This window comes from Talpa occidentalis, unplaced genomic scaffold, assembly GCF_014898055.3.
Source record: "Talpa occidentalis isolate TD23 unplaced genomic scaffold, MPIMG_talOcc4v2.1 talOcc4.15, whole genome shotgun sequence".
In the NCBI taxonomy this organism is placed as follows: Eukaryota; Metazoa; Chordata; class Mammalia; order Eulipotyphla; family Talpidae; genus Talpa; species Talpa occidentalis.
This window is the reverse complement of record NW_023601543.1, coordinates 58,229,200-58,245,374: the sequence shown is the minus strand read 5'-3', so window position 1 is coordinate 58,245,374 and position 16,175 is coordinate 58,229,200. Positions and strand designations below refer to the sequence as shown.

General features: G+C 52.8%; 1 protein-coding gene across 5 annotated transcripts; it reads left to right on the top strand.

Annotated features, from left to right (window-relative positions):
* Positions 1-2,706: 2,706 nt before the first annotated feature.
* Positions 2,707-13,603, top strand: CDK16 (cyclin dependent kinase 16). 5 transcript variants are annotated; one of them, XM_037512469.2, is made up of 17 exons: positions 2,723-2,757; positions 5,916-5,999; positions 7,195-7,402; positions 8,011-8,144; positions 8,246-8,371; positions 8,454-8,510; positions 8,598-8,712; positions 9,319-9,413; positions 9,514-9,576; positions 9,813-9,936; positions 10,106-10,250; positions 10,356-10,453; positions 10,538-10,643; positions 10,725-10,767; positions 10,922-11,012; positions 12,179-12,256; positions 12,336-13,603. In XM_037512469.2, exons 2-17 carry the CDS (start codon positions 5,994-5,996, stop codon positions 12,371-12,373), a joined length of 1,527 nt encoding a protein of 508 aa, XP_037368366.1. In that variant the 5' UTR covers positions 2,723-2,757; positions 5,916-5,993; the 3' UTR covers positions 12,374-13,603. The 5 variants fall into 5 exon arrangements, with proteins under 5 accessions (XP_037368368.1, XP_037368367.1, XP_037368366.1 ...); XM_037512471.2 differs by lacking the exon at positions 5,916-5,999 and having other exon boundaries at positions 2,707-2,757; positions 10,130-10,250; XM_037512470.2 differs by lacking the exon at positions 5,916-5,999 and having other exon boundaries at positions 2,707-2,757.
* Positions 13,604-16,175: the final 2,572 nt, after the last annotated feature.

Below are 16,175 nucleotides of genomic sequence, written 5' to 3'. Positions count from 1 at the left end.
CCCACCAGGACATTGAGTCCTGAAGTGCTTTGTAAATTCTGGCATGTATTCAGTGGTGACCCTAGTGTCTGGGTTAAGTGGAGAGGCACTTCCTTATGGCTGCTCTAGAGTACCCCAGACCACGCCTCACCTGAGACTTCACACAAGTTTTATTCCCCTGTCTCCTTTCTCTACTATCTCAGCTCCTTCATGGTACTCGAGACAGCTTACTGTATTCCTCCCTTTACAACCCCAGATTCTCCAGACACCTCCATCCCTTCACTGCAGCTGCTGAATATCCTTGATACCTTATTTGAATTTGATACCCTCTTCTCATCAAGAACTTGTGAAATCTTGGGGCACCTTACTTAGTTCTTTTACACATACCATTTTACTTCTCTCATGTTCATCTACCATTATGACCGCAGCAAGATAGGACACCAGTGCTCAGTGGGTAGGGATTGTTGGGTCACTGCACTGAGCACTCCACACCCAGCAGGTACTAAGGACGGGGTGACACTGTTGTCTCCTTTTGTCTCTGCTGAGAATATTTGCCATTTGGGCATTCAGCAATTGTTGAGTGCTGACTGTGCCAGGCACTATTCTAGGCATTGGCGACAGCCATGGATAAAAAAGATCCCTGTCCTGGGAGGGTGAGGATGGGGATATGTATGTTCTGCTAGGGTAAGACCCAGAACAGATAATAAGTTAAGTGGTGCCATTCAAAAGGTCTGTGAAAGCCAGATTTGGGGATCTACAGTGGTGAGGTGTGGGGGCGGGGGTGTGTGTGCAAGTAGGCACTTTTAAATAGGCTAATCTGGGAAGGCTTCATGAACAAGGGGTGCTGAAGCAAGGACTTTGGAAGAAGTGAGGGAATGAGACGTGGATATCTGGAGGAAGAGCAGAGTAGGGAAAGGGAATGGCAAGTGCAAAGTCCCCAAGGCTGCTGGGGAGGCTGCTGGGTCATGTTAGAAGAGGGTTAGTTTGGCAGGAGCAGAGTAAGAAGGGTAGGAGATGGAGATGAGATCTAAGACGTGATGGACCTGGTGGTCTAGCGCTCGGTGGACTTTTGTCTTTGTCAAAATATTTCCACTCCCGACATGGTCCTGTGAATCCTTGCTAGTGTGAGAAACTGAAACTAGCTGATGTGATAAGCTGCCATAAAGGAAAGTCCAGAAGAGGCAGAGAAGCTGAACTTTGGACTGGAGTGCAGGGAAAAGATATTCCAGAAGGCTTGCTGAAGACTACTGTCGAAGCTTGGTGACAGTTTAGTTTTCCAGGCAGAGAGGGCTGAGGGATTAGGTCAGCCCAGCAGCACATGACAAGAGGCTCCCAATAAATGTAATAGAAAAACCATAGCGTTGGAGGAACCGTGGGCTGGGCTCCGGAGAGGAAGAGGAGATAGTTGACAATGCAGAAAAACCGAGTTTGGGACTCATACACAAATGCTCGTTTGAAGCAGAAAACAGGCCCCTTCCCAACTCAAAGTCCCAAGCTTGCACAGTAATGCACTAATGATCCCCCTTTTCTGTCGTCTAAGCCTAGGCTCCACCACGTGAGCCTAGCTGAGGGAGATGGGCTGGGCCGAGGGCGGGACGAAAATAGACTGAATGATTTTTTGAACAATCACCTTGAGTGATGCTCAACCTATAGTGGGGTTGACGCGCAGAACAAAAAGAAGGGCCTGCCCTCCGTCGGGTGGAAGCCAATGAAAATCGGGCAGAGGCGTGGCGGTGGTGACCGTAGCAGCGAAATCACGCCTCTTCAGTCCTGCCACGCCCTTCATTCTTGCTCGGCCTCACCCCAGGGAGCAAGCCCGATTGGTTGGGCGATCACCTCAAAGGGCGGGACGGCCACACGTTCACACTGGGAATGAGTTAGCGGTGGGCGGGGTGTTGGGGGCGGAGGAAGGAAGCTAGGCGGGCGGGACTAGACTCTGTCTTATCTAAGGTGATAAAGGCCAATGATTCTCCTGGCCGCCTTTCCCAGAAGAGTCATCTTCTCGAGAACCTTTAAGATTTCAGCCTGCCGAGGCACCTCCAGGGACTGGAGCTGACTGCATCATCTTTTTCCTCCTTGCAAAAGTCCCGTTTGCCACCATGGGGATGTACCAAGTGAGACCGCGTAGGGGGAGCGAGTGGTGACTGACACGTTGGTTACTGGCTGCAGCCCACCCTGGCGCTAGCAAACTTCTAGTAAGATCGAAACTGAGTACTATAACCTCTACACTTTCCCCTGGCGCCGTTCTAGGGCCGGCGCCATACACCCGGGTGGGCGCGCAATGGCCGCGCCCCCTCCCGCGGCGGACGGGTCTCTTGGTACGTGCACTGCGAGGTGAGTCCCCTCCTTCCCACTGCACCCTGACCAGCGCGTGCGTGCGCATGCGCGGAGCGCGGCGCGCGCGGCGGGTGGGCCGTTGGCTGTTCCGCTGTGGGATCCGCCGCGTCTCCGTGAGCAGTCGGCTCTGAACCGCGAGCCGCCGTGAGCTCTCGGGTTCGAGAGGGCGCCAACGAGCCCGGGGGCATCGCCCGCAGCGGCCAAGCTCATGGCCGGCTGAGCGGGACGCCGCCTCCGCCTCAGCCACCGCCGCCGCCGCCGCCGCCTCCTCCTCCTCAGCCGGCGGCGGCCCGGGCCCAGCAGCCATGGCCGAAGACTACTGGGACGGGCGCCTGCGGCGAACAGGAGGAGAAAGAGGTCGCGCGGCCTCAGCCCGGGCCGCCGCCCCAGGCGCCGCCGCGCCGGCCTCGCGGCGCTGAGGTTACTCGCGCGCCCCCGCCGGTGAGCGCGTCCTCGAGACGTGGGGTGTGGGCTACTTTTCCTCCTACTGACCCCACCCAGACCCCGGGCGGTGCCCGGGGTCTAAGCTGCTCCGCTGGCATGTGTCTCCTCCCCCCAGCGAATTTCCCAGAGTGCACCGGGGCGGGGGGGGGTCATTCCAGGCCTCCCTGACCTTGGCCCCGCCCTGGGCCGGGTCTGGGAGCTGGGGATGGAAGTGTTGCGGGTGCTAATGGGGAGCAGGGTGTTGGAAGGGACAGAGGGTGTGGAAGTGGGTGGCAGAGTGGCGAAAGACTCGAGATTTGCTAATGGGAGCTTGAGCTGTGGAGTGGTCGGAGCTTGTGGTAATAAAGTGTCTTGCCGCTGTGTAAGATTTGAGGCCCAGTGTGTGCTAATGAGTTGGGGGGTGCAGGGCGATGGAGGGACCCCAGGGTATACGACGGGGTGGGATATCAGAGGAGTGCTGAGATGTGCAAATGCAGGTATAGGTCAATAGAGGCCCTGTATGTGTTAATGGGGGATAGGGTGTAGAGGTACCAGGAGGTGTGCTAATAGGGTCACGGCACTGAGGCCTGCTGTGTGCTAATGAGGGTTAGGGTGGTGTTAATACTATGTATGTGTCCGTGAAGGACTGCAGAGTGCGAGGGTCCACAGTATGCTCAGGGAGGCAGTGGAAGACCTGGAGAGTTGAGAGCGTGTACTGGGGGGTCATAGCGCATGTGGAAATGACGGTGGTATGAGGCTCAGTAAATGCTATTTGGTCAGGCCTGGAGGCTGACCAGAGCCTGCGCGAATGAGTATCAGAGTTGCGTGTCTATCTATATATGGGAGGAGGATCACTGGCGAGGGAAGTGTCTTACTTAGCGCTGTCAGAGATTTGCTGGTGTATTAGGGGTCAAGGTGGTGTGAGGTCAGTGTGTTCTTGTTCATGAGGAGAGAGATGAGACTCTAGGGTATGCCCAGATGGGGTAGGGTGCTATATGAAGTTCTAGTGACTGCTGATGTGGTTTTAGAGCCATGGAGGTGCTTAAATCTGTGCCAGCAGGGGGTTGGGGGGAGAGTCAGCATATTGAGGTCTGGAATATGCTAAAGAATGTCAGAACATTATGAATAGACAGCGTATGCTTGTGTCCATGGATGATGGTTATATTGAGGTTCCAGGGAGTGCTGGGGGAGGTGGGTTAGAGCTGTGGAGGAGATCTAGGTGCAGTAAGGAGGATCAGGGCTGTGAAGGGAGCCAAATGTGAGCAAATGGGTTATAGTCGTGGAGGAGTTGAAGCGATGAGAAATAATGGACAGGAATATGTGAAGGTGTACGTTTGCCGAAGTGGGTTAGAGCCATGGAGGGCTGAGGTGGGCACTAATAGGGGTCCAGGCTGAATGAAGACCTGTGTACACTAAATCAGGTCAGACCGTGTGTTTGTGTGTCCCAGGGGAGTAGGGCTGAGTAAGGGTTCAGGGTGTGCTAATGGGGCAGCACTGTGTGAGATCCAGTGTGTGCAAATAGGGGTCAGGGTGAAGTGAAGGTCCAGCTTGTGCTGATGGGAGGACCTGAATATGCATTAGCTATGGTCATAGCGGTGGAGGGGTCTGAATGTGGGCAAAGACAGTCAGGTCAGGGATCTGCATGATTCACTTTGTATTAATGGGATTCAGGGCAGTGTGAAGGTCCAGTGAGTGCTAATGTGGGTCAGCTGTAAAGGGTCCCAAGTGCATGTTAATAGGGGACAGAATTATGTAGGGGATACAGTGTGTTAATGGGGAGGGGGGTGGTGAATGCTTTGGAGAAGCCAACAGGCAGCTGGGCCTAGGAGGAGGTCCAAGAATGTGGTTTAAGAGTTAATGTGGAGAAGCCTGAGTGTATGCTAATGCAGCGCTGTGGGGCTTTGTATGCTGATGGGGGCTAGAGAAAAATGGGCAATTGCCAGTGCCAATGGCAGGTAAGATGTAAGGAAGTCTTCTTGAGGGTGTAGTGTGTTCTGAAGGAAGCAGGACACTGAGGGGGGGTCTAGAATGTGCTTATGGGGGTCAGGCAGGATAAGGATGGTGTGTTCCTATGGGAATTAGTAGAGTGCGATGACTCTGCTCTCAGTGGCCAGTGTGGTGTGAGGTGGGGAGTGTCCTCAAAAGGATACTTTGAGAATGGGTATGTATACTAGAGGGTCAGGAAGGACATGTGCCCTTTGAGTGGAGTTGTATATCCAGTTTCTTGCTCCCTCCACTATTCTGAAATGTATAAAGCTTAGAAAACTGAAATAACACTTAAAATTTTATGGTTTATTAATAATGTTCGAGTGTTTCTGTTCATAGGGGCCCACCAGGACTCCCCTGCTAGGGGTGTTGCATGATACACAGATTTTGTACCTCATTGTCCTAAATTCCCCCCTCAAAACTGAACTCTGGAACATGTCCAGCCCTTGGGGTTTTCAATTAGAGGTCATGGCTCCTGGCTCCCTCCTCCTCCTCCATCTAGTCCTACTTAATTCCCCATTCCCTGCCATAACAGGCAAAGTAACTGAGTATCCATGCTCTACGTTTACAAGACAGTCTTTGGGAGCTGACTGTGCCTCACCTTCCTCAGCCTCTTGGCTCAGGATTTTTTTGTTGTTGTTGTTGTTATCCTGGAGTCTCCGGATGGACCTCATCTTCTTTACTGAGGTTTTTCTGCCAGGCTGGCCCCTCTACTACTGGGAGTGGTGAGGTCAGACAGGCAGAAGGGAGGGGTGAGGGGTGGTGGGGTGGGTGGGCCACCAGGGTAAGCACCTCATTTCAGCGTAACAGATGACCCACTTCTCCTGGAAATCAGCCTCAGCCTCATCATCTACCTCCTATCTAGCTCTACTTCCCTTGGGCCCAGAGCCATCTTAGACCCTACTGTGAGTCCAGATGGTTCCTGGGGCAGGTCTTTCCCCCTCCTTGCTGGCCCAGAGCCCAGGAGGAAGCAGAAGGTGGCTAACCTAAACCTTTTGGTGGCTCTGTTCCTTCCAGCAGCCCCATCTAGGTCATTACCCTGCCTTTGCCAGCATCCCTGGGTGCCTTTGCTGGGGTTGTTCATGAGTAGAAAGGACTTACCACCCTTGCAGAGGTTGGTCCTAAGCCCTCAGCCCCCTGATTGATTAATTTCTGACATAAGCACTTTTTGAGAATCTACTCTGTGTCAGTCACTGTTCCAGGTCCTCAGGATATAGCCGTGACCTAAACAGACAGAAATCTACCCTGGCGGAGCTGATCTTCTAGTTATGGCGGTGAGGAGACAGACAGTAAAGAATAACGAAACCAATAAGTAGATGGTGTAATTTCTGAGGTGGCTATGAGTGTTGGGGGGGATAATTGACAGGATGAGGGAAATTTTAAATAGGTTGAAATTTTAAATAGGGTTATTCATGGAGGCCTCATGAAAAAGATGACATTTGAGTAATGGCCTGAAGGGGGTGAGGGAGGGGGTTATTTAGAAATCTGGGGAAAGGTATTTAAGGTGCTGGGAACAGCCAGTGCAAAGTCCCTGAGGTGGAACTGCTGGATGTGGTTGCAGAACAACAACTGGCAATGATTCAGGGGGAGGTGAGGCCAGAGAGGTAATAGGGTGAATGGGGTAAATATTATAGGCCACATTGAGAGCTGGGCCATTCATTTGGGGGTTATAAAGATGTGGTTCATGCTCTAGTGGAGGAGAGATGTGACTTCGCTTGTCAAAATCTGGATGGGGCCTTGTGGGTCCCAATCTAAATGAACATTTCCAACAGCAGCGGCCCTGAGGACAGCTGATATGCTTTGAGATCCCCCCACAACCCCACCTGGTGGTTGGGTCTGAGCAGGATCCCCCCCTACTCTTTTCTGCACCCCTCATCTCCGTAGACCAGTGGGGTAGTCCACTAGTCACCATGACGATGGTTGCTAGGGGGAGGCGGGAACGTCCTTGAGGCTGTGAGGAGCATTCTGCCTTGGCAGTTGGGGGTGATGTGGGGCTGGTGGCAGCGGAACATGCCATTTTATGGGCGCTCCCGGGGCCGTCTCAGTGGTCTAACGGTCCCGGGCGAAACAATGGCTCCATCTGTGGCTGCGTCCATCACTACCGCTGTACCTGAGAGTGTCTGCTGTGGAGCCCTCTGCTCCTACAGTGATACTGCCACCTTAGGGGCCACCACTACATCAGTTGGGCCCTTGCCCTCAGCCAGCCACCCAAGCCTCAGTACTCAGGTGGGCCACTTAGGAGCAGGGTCCCTGGGGCTGATTGTAGGTGGGAAGGCACTCACAAGGGTCCCCCTCCACGCCAGGTTTCCAGGAATCCTGAAATCCAGGTTCCAGGGCTCCATAGTCACTGGGTGGATACTGACACAAGTTCATGTCAATACACCTAACTAGGTTGGCACGGGTTATAGGTGGCCAGGGTGTCAGGCAGATGCTGATGTGGGGCCCATCCCCATCCATACCCTTGCTCAGGTCGCCATGGATCGGATGAAGAAGATCAAACGGCAGCTGTCAATGACACTCCGAGGGGGCCGAGGTGTAGACAAGACCAATGGTGCCCCTGAACAGATAGGCCTGGATGAGGGTGGTGGCGGCGGCGGCAGTGACCTTGGAGAGGCCCCCACACGTGCTGCCCCTGGGGAACCTCGCTCAGGACGGGGCCCACTGAGCTCTGCACCAGGTGGGTCCACTGGGTATTCCCACCCCCAGTCTGGTCCCCAGTTGTTACTTCCCAACAGAGTTCCTCTTGGACTTAAGTTATTTTCATTTTCCTTTCTCCATTTTTCCCCACTCCCTAGCCCCTGTGGGCTCTCTTCTCTCCCTTCCCTGCCATCCGCACAACACCTTCTCTCTGTCCATCTGTGCCCCTTTCCTTGACTTTGTGCCCAGCCTTAGGGGAAGAAAGGCTGTTCTGCCTGCTTCAGCTGCCCCAAACCTCCCTCCTCCTCCACTCTGCAGTGGCCCCCTCGGGTCGCCTGGCACCTGCCTGCCTGCCCTGGTTCTGGCTTCCCAGGACTTTTGGCTATCTCTGCTGCTGCTTGCCCACTTGGCCCTGGGCCTGCCACAGCTCCAGCTCACCCCTGGAACAGGGTGCTCTACTGTGTGACTATTCAGCCTGTCCTAACCAGTCTCAGCCTCCCTAGGCCCTGCCCCCTCTCCCTGAGGAACTCTAAGCTGCTCTGGGGGCCATATGCAGACATAAGATGAGGGAATGTGTTACATGGGCAAAGGGGTGTCCTGGGGCTCCTGACCTCACCTGACCTTCCCTCCACCTGTCCTCACTATCAGAGATCGTACACGAGGACTTGAAGATAGGGTCTGATGGGGAAAGTGATCAGGCTTCAGCCACGTCCTCAGATGAGGTGCAGTCGCCAGTGAGGGTGCGCATGCGCAACCATCCCCCGCGCAAGATCTCCACTGAGGTGAGTAACCCACTCTCCAGGAGGTGGTGGGGCTGGAACAGAGGGCTGAATCTGGGCAGGTGGAGCTCATGGTACAGTTATTCCCCCATTTTGCCTTCTAGGACATCAACAAGCGTCTGTCACTACCAGCTGACATCCGGCTGCCTGAGGGCTACCTTGAGAAGCTGACCCTCAATAGTCCCATCTTTGATAAGCCCCTCAGCCGCCGCCTCCGCCGTGTTAGCTTGGTGAGCATTTTCTATTACTTCCTTCTCTTTCTCCTGCCTTGTTCCCTCTCCTGAACCTGCTTCTGCCTCCTTTACCACATAGTCCGAGATTGGCTTTGGAAAACTGGAGACCTACATCAAGCTGGACAAGCTGGGCGAGGTGAGGGACATCCCGGGAGGCCCGTGTTGCGGATGGTGGTCAGTGGGAACTCCCTACTGCCTCAAACTCTTCTTCCTCATCCTCCAGGGTACCTATGCCACTGTCTACAAGGGCAAAAGCAAGCTAACAGACAACCTTGTGGCACTCAAGGAGATCAGACTGGAACATGAAGAGGGGGCACCCTGCACCGCCATCCGGGAAGGTACAGACCCCAACCCATCTGCTCCAGATTCCCTGGGCTTTCCTCATGATGAGAACAGATACTGGGGGTTCTGGAACTTCCTTCTGACACACTGGGCTTCATGGGAGAGTTCCCATCATCCACATATCCAGGTGGCACTCAAGATAGCCAGGATTCCCTTGCTGTTTGGAGAAGAGGCAGGTGAATGATTCTGAGCACCCCTGAAAGTGCCTACCAATTACGTGATGTGATAGTTTCTAGTCAGAATACCACATGGAGTCAGTATGAATTGCGTAGACATTGAGTGTGCAAACTCAATTTCACATGTAGCTTTCAGCCTTTGTACTGAGGGTGGGAGTAAGACCCTTTCCAGAAACCAAAAATGGGTCATGAAAAATCTAGTGTCACATAGCCTGTTGCTGCAATCCCAGCTTCTTGCTCCACCTCTTCTCTCTGAGTTTCCACTTCTGGAACATATGGAACATGTCCCTTCCTGGCATCAAGTGGGTTAGTTGGTGGCTGTGAGCCACCACCTCAAACTGCTTGGGGCAGGAAGGAATCCCCGGGCTTGTCTCTGTCTAGTCCTCATCCTCGACTCTCTCCCTCCTATCTCCATGCTTCCTGCAGTGTCCCTGCTCAAGGACCTCAAACATGCCAATATCGTCACGCTACATGACATTATCCACACGGAGAAGTCCCTGACTCTTGTTTTTGAGTACCTGGTAAGGTTGGATGGCAGTGGTCCCAGGAGGTGGAGGTTGGGGAGATGACCAGGAGCCCCAGATATGATACTCTTTCTTCTCTCTGCTCTTGTCTCCTCAGGACAAGGACCTGAAGCAGTACCTGGATGACTGTGGGAATGTTATCAACATGTCCAATGTGAAAGTGGGTGTGGGGCAAGAAGTAGGGGCACAAGGGGACCTCCACTCACCCACTCCACCCCACAAATCTAGAAATGAGCTTTTCCCATTTGACTTTTTTCCTGGGAACCCTTGAGGGCACTGGGACTCTGTTCTCTGGGCTTAGTGTCTGTGTTTGGGAGTGGGAGGGGGAGCATTGCCCACTGGGGGTCAGGCTGCTGCTTACACTTTGATCTCTGCTTGCTGTTTCTGGGTACCCAGCTGTTCCTGTTCCAGCTGCTCCGTGGCCTGGCCTACTGCCACCGGCAGAAGGTGCTACACCGAGACCTCAAGCCCCAGAACCTGCTCATCAATGAGAGGGGAGAACTCAAGCTGGCCGACTTCGGTACCCCAGCCTCCCCCTTCTTGGCATTGACCCGCTAGCCTTACTCTCTCAACCTCCCCCTTGCCTCTGCCACCTAGTCTCAGTCCCTTTCAGCATCTCCAGGCTTTTAGGACACCCCCAGTCCCAACTGTACTCTCCCCCAGACTGCCCAGGACCTCCTCAATTCCAGGTGCCCCTTCTCTCCACCTATCAGGCCTGGCCCGGGCCAAGTCAATTCCAACGAAGACCTACTCCAATGAGGTGGTGACACTCTGGTACCGGCCGCCTGACATCCTGCTTGGGTCCACAGACTACTCGACCCAGATTGACATGTGGTGAGGACAGGTGTTAGTGTTCCAGAAGCCATGTGAACGGGGTGGGTCGGTCATAGTCCCCAACCAGCCAACTTCCTGCCTATTTACTATGCCTCCCCTTCCCAGGGGTGTGGGCTGCATCTTCTATGAGATGGCCACGGGCCGGCCCCTTTTCCCGGGCTCCACGGTGGAGGAACAGCTGCACTTCATCTTCCGCATTTTGGGTGAGGAGACATGAGCCCTAGGAGATGTGGGGATGTGCAGGGAGGCCCAATGAGATGCTTAGGGTAACTCATCTTCTCTACCAGGAACCCCAACTGAGGAGACATGGCCAGGCATCCTGTCCAACGAAGAGTTTAAGACATACAACTACCCCAAGTACCGAGCTGAGGCCCTTTTGAGCCATGCACCCCGGTGAGGCTGGTGGGTGGGCGGGTGTTAGGGGCCAGAGTGCCCAAACTCTATTTCAAGCAAGTCCCCTTCTCCTTGTGGTAGACTTGATACTGACGGGGCTGACCTCCTCACCAAGCTGCTGCAGGTGAGACCATCTTCCTCGGGTCAGCCTTGGGTCAGCCTTGGGGGGCAGGAGGCTTAGGTATGGGGAAACAGGGAGCTTTTGGGGCAAGGACTAGGGTTGGGAGGAGGAGAGGCCTACTTATTGAAGGTGTCATTACTTGTCCTCGCACACCCAGTTTGAAGGTCGAAATCGGATCTCCGCAGAGGACGCCATGAAACACCCATTCTTCCACAGTCTGGGGGAGCGGATACACAAACTTCCTGACAGTGAGTGCAGCTGGGGAATGGACAGCTCGTGGGGAAGCACGGGGATTAGGACTGCTGGGGAATAGGACTGCTGGGGAATAGGATTGCTGGGGAATAGCTGGGCAGGTCACATAGGGCTCTGGGTTAAGGGGGTACATTTTTGTGATGTGTTTATTACAAAAACGTTTTTCTTTCACTTCCTTTTACCTTTTGTGGAAATTTTCAAACATACATAAAAACATGCAACATCACTGTACTTGTTTTTAAGTAAACATTTCCATGTAAAATAGATTATAATATTATATACTGAGACATTAACAGATCATAAGAATGTAACAATGAGTTTTCACAAATGAAACATTCCATGTCACTGATACACAGATCAAGAAACAGGATGTGCAGCTTGTGACTATGCAGGTGCCTCTCTTTTTTCTTTCTCCTTTTCCTAATAAACCTGTCCTTTTAAAATCTTAAAAAACAAACAACAAAACAGGATGTGAGAAGCTCCCCAAGTGCCCTCTCATCTCCTTCAGTTACCCCTGCTCCCCTCCCCAGGGATTACTGCTAGTTTGGCTTCCAACAACATGAGTTTTCCCAGCTCTGCTCTACAGAAATAGAGTCACACCAGGTGTTCTCTTTTTATATCTGGCTTTTAAAAACTTTTTAATATGTACACTTGAAATTTTGATATATATTAGACCAAATAATGTGCTCAAGTATTCAACCCATGGCCAATGTGGTTTTTAACTATATTCCCTCTGATTATTTTGAATCAAACCCCAGACATGTCATTCATCTATAAATAATTTTAGCGTGTATCTCAGATATTTCTTAAACATAACAATATCATCATCATAGCTAAAAAAAAAATTGGCCCACTTGCCTTATCTCCCTATTGGATTAATCTAAATCAAATCCCAAACACCATCACCTAGATTTAACAGGTGGTAATTGCAAACCATTATTCCGCTTGACAAAATTAATAGTGATTTCTTGGTGTCAGTGTAATATGGTCTAGATTCCATTTTTACTAGCTGTGGTTGGTTTGTGCATGGCGTTATTTGACAGATAAAAGTCAAACCTCAAAGAAAAGGCAGCTTTTCCTAATTCCCACAATGGGGCCAGATGGGAGGGGGTCCTGGGTAGCCCCATGTGTCATTCCCCACTTCGGCCTCTTCCACCCACAGCTACTTCCATATTTGCACTAAAGGAGATCCAGCTACAAAAGGAGGCCAGCCTTCGCTCTTCATCGATGCCTGACTCAGGTAGGTGTGGCCCTTGCCCTCTTCCCTGCCCACCTACCTGCTTGCCCACCAACAGCCATCGCTCTGCTTTCCCCTGCAGGCAGGCCAGCTTTCCGCGTGGTGGACACCGAATTCTAAGCCACAGACCGAGGCCCCAGCAGGCAGTGGCTGGAGGGATGCCACACCCCTCACAGGGCAACCCCCAACTGAATCCTCCCTGCTTGCTGCCTGCCTGACTCATGTTCGTCTGCCCACATGTTCCTTGCTCTCTGTCCAAACACCCACCCATTGGCCTGTCAACCCACCCATTGGCCTGTCTGCTGGGTGCTAACAAAGCTCTCATCGCTCCTCGCCTGGTCTGTCTGTCTGTCTCTTTCTGTCTCGGTAGTTGCCGGCGGACAGCATGGCCGTGCCAGCCTCCCACACTAAGGCCAGGCCTATATCCCTCCTCCTCATACCCTCCCCCAGGACCACTACCCCACAGCCAGCCAGGGGTCTGGAGCTAGCCCAGGCAGGGGATCTCTACTCAGACAAGATGTGGCAAAGCCTTGGGTCTGAGGCTTCCCCTGCCTGCTTTCCTGCCTGCCCCACCTGCCTCATTGTTGTCTGGGCCTTTTTTCATTTCATTCACTCTTGTTTTTTTAATTATTTTAAATGAGGTTTTCATTTTTTTAAAATGCAATATCTCTCTATACAGTCTGGCTGGGCTCCACCCCCTACGTGTGGCCCTCCCACAGTATTTTGTGCAATGAAGCCCCGCTCCCAGCCTTTCAGTGGCGGGGACACAGCCCCTATTTGGAATCCTAACCATCCCTAGACCCTGGGGTCGGCTAAGGGAAAGCATGCCTCAGCTACTTGTCTTCCTACCCTTGCCTGCCATCCCCAGCTGCAGGGGGATCTGGGGGAACTACTGGAGACTCTCTGGGAGATGGATGAGGTGGGGGAACCCCCACTCTTTCCCTCCTGCAGTCCTGTAGCTGGGGCCTCCTTCCTTCTCAGGGTCTCCCTAGCCCAGCCCTCCTGTCCCCATCCCATTTGGTGCTGTTGAGTAGGGACCCTGCCAGGAACTGACCAACTCAGCGAGGAGCCAGAGTGTGTGTATGTGCACAAACAGGGACAAAAGGGTGCATGGAGGGTAGTGCCACCCATTACTCCCCTAATCCCTGGGGAGGGTGAGGCAGGGCAGGACAGTCTCTGGGGTCAATCTGCAGATGGGTGGTTACCTACCCCTCCTCCACTCTAAACCCTGGGGCCCTCAAATGGGGTGGGAGGGCAGGGGTGGGGGCCCTCCTAGTGAGGTTTGGGGGTTTGGGTTCCTGAATGCACCATAATCGCTGTATGAAATATTAAAAAGTCTAAAGTGAAAAACCTGATTGCAAATCCCTATAGGGTGGTGGAGGGCTTGACCCAGGGTGAGTTACTTGGACCTTAAGAGAATTAATACCTGGTCCCCATCATAAAGGAGAGCACTGGGAGTGGGCCACAGAAACATCACAACTATGAAAAAAACAACTGAATGGCTTGTGTGCACAGAAGTGGAACCTTGAGTTGAAGCAGGTAGGACAGGCCGAATAGAGGATGAGGTATGCATCAGAGAGAAGTTAGATTTTCCCTAAGAATATGAGGCAGCCGGTAAGAGGGTGGAGACAGGTGGGTGTGGAGAGGTTGTTTGACAGACACTTGGAAGGCCCACTATAACCAACCACGTGTGTCTGCAGAATCAGGAGGAGGAAGTAATGGAAACCATGGGCACGGGTAAGGTGACCCTGTGAAGGATGCAATGGTTTGTGAGAGGTCAGAGGTCAAATGGCACAGCCCGGGTCTTGCCGTCAGAGGTGAGGATAGTCAAGGCTTTGATTTCCTTTGTCCTGAGTGTTCTAGCTCCACTATCTTGGGCAAAGCCAAGGATTGACTTTAAGGCAGACAAGGTGGGATGGGCAGGGCCACCAGGCAAATGCTGCAAATGATTCATCTGGGCTTAAAGAGCAACTATCTGCCATGTGTCAGACCTAACTTGAATGCTACTTTGGGGACCTCCAGGTGAAAGGCCTGCTTGCTCTCCTTGAGTTTACACAACTGAGTTGTGACTCCTCACCTGCCAGGTCTGGGCTGGGGCTGGAGTGACAGTAAAAGAATTCCTGCCTTACAGAGAGGCTTATTTATTAAGATTTTATTTATTTATACAAGCACTGGGTACAGTCAGAAGCGCGGGAGGGTGAGAGAATTCACCAGAGCCAGAGCGGGGAGCAGAGCAGGCAGAAGGACTGAAGTACACTGCTGAGGGGAGCAGCGGGCAGCAGGAGAGGTCTGCACGCCATGTGGGACCCTCACCAGGCAGCCGGGGATCGAACCGGCGCTGCAGTCTGCGGGCAGCTTCGCAACCCAGTGCTCAACTGCTGTGTCACCGGGGAGGCCCAGAGAGTCTAATTTAAAAGAGGCAATTTAGGAGATTTTATGTCTGGGGGGGGAGTTTGAAATTGTGCAGGAAGAGGGTATTCTGGACACTCCAGGCACAGGGATCTGTGTGCATGGGCCTCACCAGTATGGAAAGGTGAGGTGTGTTCTTGCCCGTGAGACGGTGGTAACAATGAAGGAAGTCACTGAATCATGAACCTGTCTCGGGAAGTTTGTGGGAGGGTCAGGTGGGGACAGCCAAAAGTCAGGTAGATGCAGGGAGCTGGAGGGAAATATCAACAGGTAGAGCTGGGAGCACTAGTAAAGGAAAGGAGGGCACATACAAGTGCTATGGTTTTCAGCCAGAGAGAAAATCCTCGCCCCCCAGGGGGCATTTGGCAATCTGGAGACACTTGGTTGTCTAACTGGGCATGCTATTGGTTTCCAGTGGGTAGAGGTTCAGGATGCAGCCAAGCAGCATCCTACAATCCTTCGCACAATAGAAATCTCAATAGTGCCTAGGTTGAGAAACCTTGTCCTAATGCAATGTTTTTCAAAACTTGTGGCCTCGGGGTCACTTTATATTAAAAAAAGAAAAACTGAGGGCATCCAAAGAGCTTTTGCCTTTGGAAAATCCACTGCATTTGCTAGAGAAAATGAAAAAGGAGTAAACTTGGAAGAGCCAATGAGTGTCATGAAAATGGTTTTGAATTTGAAGTCCTTGAGAGGGTTTTCTGAACTCCCAGTTTTGAGAATCTCTGGCCTGGTGTTTAAGGTCACAGCTCTGGAAAAGGCCTTCCTTAGTTCAAATAAGCTCAGCCACTTACTAGCTGGAGGCAAAGTGAGCTGACATTTCTGGTCCTCAGCTTGCCTCATTGTTGCTCATGGTCGACAGTGACATCTGCTGCCTCAGGCTTCTGTTACTGCAATAAAGCAGTTAAAAACAGGGCTGTAACTTAAACGTTGCTGTAACCAACGGAAACACAGGGCCTGGGGCTGACTTGCCTTCAACACACTTGCAAGAATACACCTAGTTCCGGTAAGGCTGCGACCAGCTGACCTGGGCGGCACCCTGGAGGCCTCGACCTCTTCTGTATAGGGCTTTGATGGGTGGGGGGTAGTGCGACGAAGGAAGGGCACGCTGGTCAGGCTAACAATTGCCGCCCCTCGCGCAGGGGCCCGCAGTCCCCAGCATGCTCCAGGGACCGAGAAGCCCAAAACCTTTGTCCCAGAGCGCCCCCTAACGCGTCCTCATTCACCTCGGAATTCGGCCTCCAACTTCCACACAATTGTTTGTCCAGTCTCAACATGGCGCTAGAATCCCATAGACCACTTTTTGCCTTCCTTGGTACCCAACCTAGGCTTTACCCTGTCTATTGGTCGCAGACGTCGCCGCCCACGGTCAGCTGTCCACCTAATGCTCGGTCGCGTCCAAGCATGGGGTCCATTTCCAAGACGGCAGTAGGCGCCAGCTGTTTGGGGGGCTCTGCTTCCGTTTCCGGGACCAGAATCCGGAAGTAGCGGTCGAGGGGCCTCTTCCTATTTC